This window comes from Apodemus sylvaticus, chromosome 4, assembly GCF_947179515.1.
Source record: "Apodemus sylvaticus chromosome 4, mApoSyl1.1, whole genome shotgun sequence".
NCBI classification, from domain to species: Eukaryota; Metazoa; Chordata; class Mammalia; order Rodentia; family Muridae; genus Apodemus; species Apodemus sylvaticus.
In genome coordinates, this window is record NC_067475.1 from 40,367,213 (window position 1) to 40,376,874 (window position 9,662).

The 9,662-nt window shown below is 48.4% G+C and overlaps 1 protein-coding gene across 2 annotated transcripts in view; it reads right to left on the reverse strand.

Annotated features, from left to right (window-relative positions):
* The window catches only part of Bcar3 (BCAR3 adaptor protein, NSP family member), a 109,134-nt gene extending 101,827 nt beyond the window's left edge, over positions 1-7,307 (reverse strand). Inside the window, exons 1-2 of one of the 2 annotated variants that reach the window (XM_052179318.1) lie at positions 7,125-7,307; positions 88-415 (exon numbers count right to left, since the gene is read on the reverse strand). In XM_052179318.1, coding sequence (XP_052035278.1) covers positions 88-404 — 317 coding nt within the window. In that variant the 5' untranslated portion in view covers positions 405-415; positions 7,125-7,307. Of the gene's footprint in view, positions 1-87; positions 416-7,111 lie in introns of both variants that reach the window. The other variant, XM_052179319.1, reaches the window with a different exon arrangement.
* Between the last annotated feature and the right edge of the window lie 2,355 nt (positions 7,308-9,662).

A 9,662-nucleotide genomic window follows, 5' to 3' on the forward strand; every position in this document is an offset into this window, starting at 1 on the left:
GTGGGACTCATACAGCTTTCCATACATTTAACATAAAGCCCTTGAGGAAGACGATTGTCACTCAGGAAATGACAGGTAGTTAGTTACCTGAAGCTGAAGCTTTCCCCCTTCCGGCCTTGCAGCGGGTTTTCCTGGATGATGTCCTGGGTCAGAGGTGAGCTCTGTCGTGGAGATTTGGAGTGAGGGAGGGTACCCATGTGACTGGCACTGTCACAGGACCGTATGGGAGGAGGGCCCTTTTTCTTCCGTGGAAGGGTGCCGTGTATAGACACGTCTTGATAGGCATCTGGGCGCCGCTCAGCGAGAGGGGACTTGCTGCTCAGGAGGTCCATGGACGAGGCCAAAGGGAACTGGTGATTCACAGGCATGTTTCTGGGAAGGCTTGCAAATTTTCCCGCAGCCATGATTCTTAACTCTGAGGAGGGAAAAAGAGAGGGAAGGACAAAGGTAAAACAGATACAAGAAACTGGAAACAGTCAGGAGACATCAAAAAGTAACTACTGGGGGGCTGGAGAGATGGCTCAGCAGTTAAGAGCACTGACTGCTCTTCTGAAGATCCTGAGTTCAAATCCCAGCAACCACATGGTGGCTCACGACCATCCATAATGACGCCCTCTTCTGGAATGTCTGAAGACAGCTACAGTGTACTTACATATAACAATAAATAAATCTTTTGTTTTTTCAAGACAGGGTTTCTCTGTGTACCCCTGGCTGTCCTGGACCTCACTCTGTAGACCAGCCTGGACTTGAACTCAGAAATCTGACTGCTTCTGCCTCCCAAGAGCTGGGATTAAAGGTGTGTGCCACCACTGCCTGGCAAATAAATCTTTAAAAAAAAGAAAGAAAAAAGTAAATACTGTCTAAAGGCATCACTAGTGGAACCTCTCTCTCTCTCTCTCTCTCTCTCTCCCTCTCTCTCCCTCTCCCTCTCCTTCTCTCTCTCTCTCTCTGTCTGTCTGTCTGTCTGTCTGTCTCTGTCTCTATCTTTCTCTCCTTCAGGATTCTGTAGAGAAATTCAGCTGGATGGGCAACAAATCCAAATAGGTGAACACAACCCCAGGTTGTTAGAGGCATGGAAGCCATTTTATCATTACTGAAGGGGAGGACACAATTAAGGGGGAAAAGACTGTTATCAAAGGCAATAAACACCGGGGAAAATACTGTAAACGGTCAGATAATTGCTACACTGATACACCACCCAGCAAATGATGAAATGGTCAGAGATGGTTGGAATTCTTTAGCTGCTGGAATTTCTGCAGTGCCAGACCAAAATTGTGCTACCCACAATGATAGGGCAGCCTTTCTGGCAAAGGCTTGAGGCTTATAAATAAATCGCTGAACTCTAATTAACCAAGGCAGGGTCAGAGGTCAGAGGTCAGGGGTAGCCCTCTCTTCCATGCACCATCAGGCTCAGTTCCATCAGGAAGCCACCAGGTGGTAACACCCTGTAGACTCTTTCCAAGAGGAGGCTGGAGCCTGCAGCCGGCAGCAAGGGTGTAGCCATGTTAAAGTCGGGGAAGAAGAAAAAGGTTAGGGAGAAAGAATAAGAAAGTAGGGAAGGAACACAGCAAAAGAGGAAAAAGGCCAGGGAGGTAGTGGCAGCAGCTCTAACAACTGTGCCCAGGGGTAGCTGGTTGTCATTTCTCCCGAACAATGCTTAGGCTCCAAACTAAACTAGAGTTTGACCCAAGCCAAATTATACAAGACCCATCAAGGCCAACATACACATCAAACAGGAGCCCTAGTTAAAAAAAATAAAATAAAATAAAATAAAATAAAAAAGGATACCTAAAGTCCCAGAAGATGATCTGCATTGCCTACGAGGATCTGCTCATCACCATGGGATGGGACCATGGGACAGCTGAAGTCCTCAGCCCATCCTCGAACTCACAGTGCTCAGTTCTCAATTCACCAGCCTTTCCATTGCAATGATCAGGACAAAAGAGATTGAAGAGACAGCACCCCTGCAAAGCTGGGTGTTGTAGACTTGGCTTAATGACAAGTCTGTGAGCTTTCATAGGTGGTGGTGAGATAAAGAGTTGACAAGGGAAACACACTTTGTATGCGAAGCCACACAAATCTACTGCTAAGGCATCTGAGAGCCGTGTACTCTGAGAGCCTTGTACTCTGAGAGCCGTGTACGGGTAGACTGTACTCAAAAATGGAGTCCTAACCCTGCCCTCTGTTCTTTGCCAGCCTTGATAATTCAGAAGCTTGTCTGCTGCATGTGAGACCACATAGAAAGTTTGGCTCAGAAGGGATGTAGAAAAACAGGGTGGTGAGTCCTGGGAGGGGCCCTCCCGTCCTAGCCAGTTCCTGGCACTCGGTCAGCACTTACTCAATGTTAATCATTGTTATTAAAAAAAAAAAAAAAAATCAGAATTTCCTAGCCCTCTACCTGACCACTAGTGATGCAAACCAACTTGCAGCCCCCAACCCCACTCCCACCCACCACCCATCCACACAGCTGTGAACTGCCTCTGTTCAAGCTATCATTACCCTCCTTCAAAACTGACAGGCCTGCACCATCTCAAAGAAACTTGTAGGGAGAGAGAGACACAGCATACACCATTAGTACTATCCAAAACATCTTCATGTGTAAAGGCCACACTGTTGATCAAGTCTATGTCCAGCAGCCAAGGGGAGCACAAGTGACTTTGGTTTCTCTCTGCACATCCAAGTTTGAACTGGAGTTGAGTTTGAGATTGCGCGCATAAGACTCTAAAATGCCTTCTCGCATACCCTGAATCTCAACTTACTCTCTGATGACAAAGTCTGTTAAAGTCTTCTTTCCTGCTTTTAACTTGACAAACATTTAAGTACCACTATATATAAGATACAGAGAGCTCCAGCCTAGAACTCTCAATAGCAACCCCCATGTTGGAAGGAACAACAGTTACTTTTAATGGAAGTAGTCCTAGAGACTGGAGAGAAGACAAGAGACAAATATTGACTGTATCAGGAAGAGCCCTCTAAGAGGACACTGTGACACCTGAGACATGAAGGTATGGAAGCACCCACACACACTGAACACTTTCGGGCCATGGCTTATGGCTTGAGAAGCTGAGAAACGCTCCCTGAAAGACCTACAGCTTAGGACAAGGACAAGGACATGGCGTCTTAAAGGCTTTGCCAAGGTGCCTGGACTTGTCTGGTGAGTGCCAGGGAAGACCTGTACCAGAGAGATCTGGTCTGTACCTTGGTAGGTGGCTCTGGTAATCCTGAAAAAGGAAGCCAGGGGCATCACTGAGACAGATGGCAGTAAACCATGAGGAACAATGAAGAACTTCAGGGAGTGGCCAAGAGAAAGGACAGGACGTTAGAGTCATTAGAGGCTCGAGGTCCCAAGCTGGAAGGAAGGAAGCCATGGCCATGACCATGGGAAGACAGCATGATGCTATAGCACAACAAGAGGTTTCAGAAGGGGTCCGTGAGGGAGGAAGAGGAGCAACTGGAACTGTGCGTGAGGTACCAGAGGCCAGTTCAGTGTAGACAGAGGTTAGAGTCCATTGTGTGAAGCATGGTTCCAGAAGGAGCCATCAACACGAAGGGCACAGGCTGGAACACTTAGTAGCACCGCCTACGATGGCGGATGTGAGGGTATCTCCCGCATACCAGAAACCATCAGCAGAACATGAACTGCGTCCCTACCTCTCACCATGGCTGACTCAAGCCTCTCAGGACCAAAGTGGAGAATATGTTCTGAAGACACAAAAAGCCCATGGCCCAGCCTGGTTGTGTGTAAGAATCCTGTAGGATTATTTATAGTGCAGCTCAATCACAGCCCAGATGCTAAAGTCAGAATCTCTGTGGAGAGGACACCACATCCACATTTTTAAAGCTCTATGGCACTGGACCCAGTCTGGACCCAGGGTTGAGAAGACAGCATTGGGGATTCTCTTGGGTGGCAACCATCTTTCACTTAAATTGTCCACCTGGGTAACAGAATCAAATGGTGCAAGGCCTCAAATATGGCTGACACTGTACTAGATTTTCAAAATAAAAACAAACAATATGAGGTGATCTAGACATTACCAGGTTAATATTTTATAGAGGAAGCTTACAGTAAGAGTAAATGTTGGGGGACTGGAGGGATGGCTCAGTAATTAAGAGCACTAATAGTTCTTCCAGAAGATCTGGATTCAAGTCTCAGCACCTACAATGCAGATCATGAGTGTCTGTAACTCCAGTTCCAGGGGAATCTGACACCTTCATACAGACATATATGCAGTCAAAACACCATAATGCACATAGAATTTTAAATATACATATATATATATACACTCTCTCTCTACATACACACACACACACATACACACACACACACACACACACATATATCCTGGTAGTACAATTTCATTTCCCCAGTTCAGAGGAATAATGTTCCTTCACTTGATGCACTTTCTGTGAGGGCTTCCAGAGCACTAAAAATGGAGCTATCATAAGGCTCTGCTCTCAAGAAGCCTGAATGGAGGCATAGGGAGTCCACATAAACACGACAATAAACCAGGCAACACCCAAGTGGTAAGTACCCCCAAAGAATTCAAAACAGAACAAGACAGAGTGAAATGCTAAAAGATGCTGGCTGGAGAAAAAGATAACTTTATGCTACACGGGTCTGGGAGGGTCTTTCTGAAGAGCTTACAATGGCATGAGATCTGAGGGGGAGAAAGATAAGGGACCAGGCAAGGGAAGATCTGAAGGCAGCTCCAGGCAGGGGAAGGATTCCAGTGCAACCAATGCAAACGCCTGGGGATGAGTGGAAGAACAACTGTCCAGAGCCTTCCTTACTCTTCACTTGCAGATGTTCCTGTGCCAAGGCCACGTGTCCTTATACACTTCTATGTACCATTTGGTCTTTGAAAACAAAAAGGGGGAGTGTATGACCCAGAACCAGGGTCTTGGAGCCAGTATTTACTGCTTCCAACCTCTACCCTGCCTCTGGTGTAGTAGTAGAGGTCTGGGACAAGTCACACCATACTCTGACAGTCAGAGGGTCATTCGTGAAAAGTGCTAACATTCCTGTCTTCATGGATTGTTGTGGAAATTAAATGTAATCATATGCATGAAGTTCATGACTTGCTTGCACAGCAAGCAAGGAGGAGGGAGGTGTTTCAACCTACAACAGATATAAACACACCAAACCCAGAGGACCAAGACACCAAAGGGCATAGACTCCGAGTGAACCATGCACAGGCTTTCAAACAAACACCAGTGAAGACTTTGACCACCCGATTCTACTGCCAGATCCTGGCATACATACAAAGGTCAGATGATCCACTGATAGGAAAGTTTGAGAGTCTGCAACTCTGAGAGTGTGAGGGAGCTTCCTGACAAACTCCAGCAGCCTTGCTGCCTCCCTTCTGCCTGCCTTCTTCATCAGCTGCCGAGCTTTGAAAAGTTTATGACCTCTGTCCAACTCACTTGTTGAAGATGACCTCACTATGAAGATGACCAAAACAATACAAACTGAGGCAGAGACGGACCAAACCGCCACACTTGCTTCAAGTTTTCTCTGTGTTCTGAAATGGGATATGTTTTCAAGTTACACTCACACATGGTAATCCGGCGGAAGGGCCTCAAGAACTTGTCTATTTCAAACTGAAAATGCCACACTACCTCAGCTGCCCTCACCTTGGCCATGACAGAGAATTTGCAATTCAAATCTGCAGTTCTATCATCTTTTTTGTAGAGTCAGACAGAGAGGGTGGAGGGAACTATTCCACAGATAAAATTGGCTTATCCACTTAGAACTTGTGCTTGGCTTTAGGAATCGAGGGTATCCTTTTGTTTTTGAAGTAACCTTATGAAGTCTAGCCAACCGACTGAAGTATGAATAATTCTTCCATGGATTGTATTTCAAGTAATACAGCGAAGGATTTACAGGGCAAGGTTCTTAAGATTAGGACCCATCTGACAAAGCAGTTCTTTCTTTATCAATAGGAACTGAAATCTTGGTTACTCATCTTGAAAATGCCAGGCTTTTAAACAACAGTTGTGAGTGAGTCGGTGTTTGGCATATGTTAAACTATTTTCTTTATACTGGGGAGGCTTCCTGGCACACTGGAGGGTGGGCAAACAGCTTAGCCAGTGGGCCTCCCGACGACTGAGGTCCCTTCCCCCTCGGCCTGATGGAGCCCCCTTTCAGGATCTCGCCTCCACCGGGGTGTGTGTGTGTGTGGGGGGGGGGACATTATTAGATAATCAGCTTCCAAACTGACCTTCCCTGAGCCAGTGTACTTGCCATAGAGAGGTCTGTGGAACCTTGGGAGATAAGAGTCAAGGTTTAAAAGACTCTCTGAACTCGGGGCCCTACTTTCCATCCCTAACTGCTGTAGGGAAAAACAAAACACAAAAACTAAAACTAAAAAAAAAAAAAAACTAGACTCCGGCTAGTCTCCTTTTCACCTTGCCTCAAACAACCGTTAAACCTTAAACCTGTGACACCCTGCCCCACAGCACCGGGGCCTCTGCCACCTGCCCTCCTATGAGTGTCTACACCTGATTAAAGTTTCTCAGAGGCCACAGACTAAGCGAGTAAAGGAAGATGAGCTGCGACCCCGTCCGTCCGTCCCTCCCTCCCTCCCTCCTTTTGCCTTCCCCTCTCCGACTCAGGGGGAAGCACACAACCAACTATTCATTCTTTCTCAACAAAGGGAAGGAGAAGGGAGGGAGATGTTGTCAACAGTTACTGGGCAGGCTCCTTCACTTTCTTTGCAAACTTCCCAAGAGATTAGTGGAGAAAGCCTCGGGCTTCCAGCAGAGGCGTCTGGGCCATCACGTCTCCCCAGCTTAGACCGGCCTTGGGCAAAACGGGACCGGACTAGCAGGGGGTCCGGAGGGGTCCAAAAGCTAGCGCCCGGGAAGATTCCGCCCCCGAAGCCCAAGAGTAGGTGGGGATGCTCCGGCCCACATCACCACGCTCCACCCCGGGAGTCCCAGGATCAGAGGACCCCCGAGGGCACAAGTCTCATCCCTCACTTTGGCCACCCCCACTCCCACGTCTAGGGTGGGGGTTCGGGCGTGGGTACAAACAGACGCGGGCTGCGCTCTTCCCCACGCCTAACTTTCCTCTAAAGAACTTCTCTGCGCCGTCTCAGCAAGAACGCACCGGGCGCACTCACCTCCCTGCGCGGCGCTCGGGGTCCGGGATTGCGGTTCAGCGCCGGGCTTCCCGCACCTCACCGCAGCTGCTCCGGGAGCTCAGGGGGCTCATGGTCCGCGGGCGTCCGCCGAGGGTCCAGTGCGGCTGGCCGGTGCGCACGGCTGCCCCGCTCCGGCTGCTGCCTGGCCCGGCGGCGGCAGGCTCGGCTCTGAGCCGGCGGCGCGCTCTCTGGCCCTCAACTGGTGATTTGCGGCTTCGCGGCCCCACCCCGCCCAGCCGATTCGCCAGGCTGAGCCGAACCCCTGCGACATTTACATTCGGCGACCTCGTCTGGCTCTCCTCTGCCCGGATTTGAGAGTTTTGACTTCCCCCCACCCCTTATCTCCCCCAAGAAACTAGACTTCAAGTGTAGCTCAGCCTCTTCCTTACTGAACCTCACTCCACTGGACAGCCTCGCCTAGTCCACTCCTCCCCCTTCCCGGCGTTATTTAATTACGCAGCAGATCCGCCGCTCTGCAGACACCTGGCTGACTTTCAATTTAAAAGGCTTTGATGGGACAAAGACCGAGGTAACCACAGCGAATGAGCCAGGGAACCGGCAAATCAATCACTCTCACACGTGCGCAAGAAAAGCCAAGTGGGGGGGACGTGCACGCAGAACTGGATAGCTTCGTGAGCCTACACATGCTAGCAGTTTATCAAAACCTAGTTATAAAGTCACCTCTGCACTATCTGGTGGCTTGGTTTATGTCAAAGATTGCTGTGTACACCGGCGGGGGGGGGGGGGGTAGGGGCGGGGGGGGGGGGGAAAACAGTACACAGTCCAGGAAAGGATATTAGGTCATTGAGTCAAGACGCCTACCCCACACCACACCCCAAATCAAATCCTGGCGGACTTCAGATCTAAATATAAAAGGTGAAACGGGAACACTAAAGAAATTATCAAGCAAAACCAAACAACAAACTGTAAAGATTCCTTAAATACATGAGGCACTAACTCCAAAGGAAACCCGCTCATTAACATAACTGACAATAAGAGCTCCCGTACCTGAATGAAAAGGCAAAGCGCATAAGCAATTCGTGCACCCAACAAAGGACGTGTATACAGCCTATATAAAAGATTATGTATGTACAACGCCACTGGGAGCCTATCTAAGGAGCACCTTTGGATCAGATGGATAAGACAGAGGCTCCACTGGGAACAGGCTAGGTATTTTTATTTACCCAGTGTGCTGGTTTGCTTCTCTGTTGCTGTGATGAATGAATGCTATGACCAAGAGCATCTTGGGAAAGTGTTTATTTGGCTTACACGTTACAGTCCGTCATTGGGCCAAGCTCAATGCAGAGCTGGAGCAGAGCCAGTGAAGGAACAAAGCTCTCTGGCTTGCCCCTCGAGGTTTCTTCAGTTTCCCTATGCACTCCAGGCCCACCTGCCCAGGGGTGGCACCACCCACGGTGGGTTGAGTCCTTTCGCATCAACCATTAATCAAGAAAATACCTCTCCCACATGTCCACAGGCCAATCTGATGGAAGAAATAGGTTCCCTCTTCCCAGGTGACTCTAGGTCAGTGGCTCTTGACCCGTGCGTTTTGGGGGAGGAGGGTGTGTGTGTGTGTGTGTGTGTGTGTGTGTGTGTTTGTCTAAGGACTCTTTCCCAGAGGTCGAATATCAGCTATCCTGTATATATACAGATATAATGTAAATATCAGATATTTACACCATGATTCACAACAGCAGCAAAATTATAGTTATGAAGTAGCAACAAAAACAAGTTTATGGCTAGGGGCCATCACAGCCTGAGGACCACCCTCTGCTCTAGAGTGTTCAAAATGACAAAACTAGCCACCACAAACGGGCAACTGGACAGGCCAAGGAAAGTAAACAGGATATAGCTTTAGAACGAGTCGAATGATTCTTCAGCTAAAGAACGGCCAAAGTGAAAACATCCACAGACAACTTTGACAACAAAGCATTAAAAAAAAAAATCTGTAAATTTGAGGAATCTTTGTGTTTTTTGAAAAAAAGAAAGACAACGGAAAGCCTATCAGTTTGTGCAGCACCATCAACGAACCAACACCATGGGCATTCTGGGGAGGGCAGAGAGAGAGACAGGAGAAGAAAATGTCCTGAATCTGGACTGGGAAAGGGACATCCTGACCTGTGGAGCCCAGAGAACGTTAAGTACAACTACAGTTCCCTTACAGTGGAACTTTACTTGTATACATATTACCTTCACAAGAACCCCCCTAAGCCCTCCCCCGTGTCACTGTTGAAAGAGCCTCTTTGTTTTGCTTTGAAGTCGCCTTTAAAAAGTGACCTGGTTCCAGAACATTAAGTTTGTTCCAGTGGATTTTGAATCCAAGCCGGCAGAAGACGTTATCGCACAATATTCAAAAGCTCTGGCCTTGTCTGTGGGCACAAGCTCGTAAACAGCCACGTGTAACAACAGAGTCGCCATATTAAACTCTCCCAAGACTGCACTACGGCAGTCACAGCACACCATCAGCGGGCCTGGACCGCAGCTGACCAACCCTGCTCAGCTCTGCTGAGCTCCCAG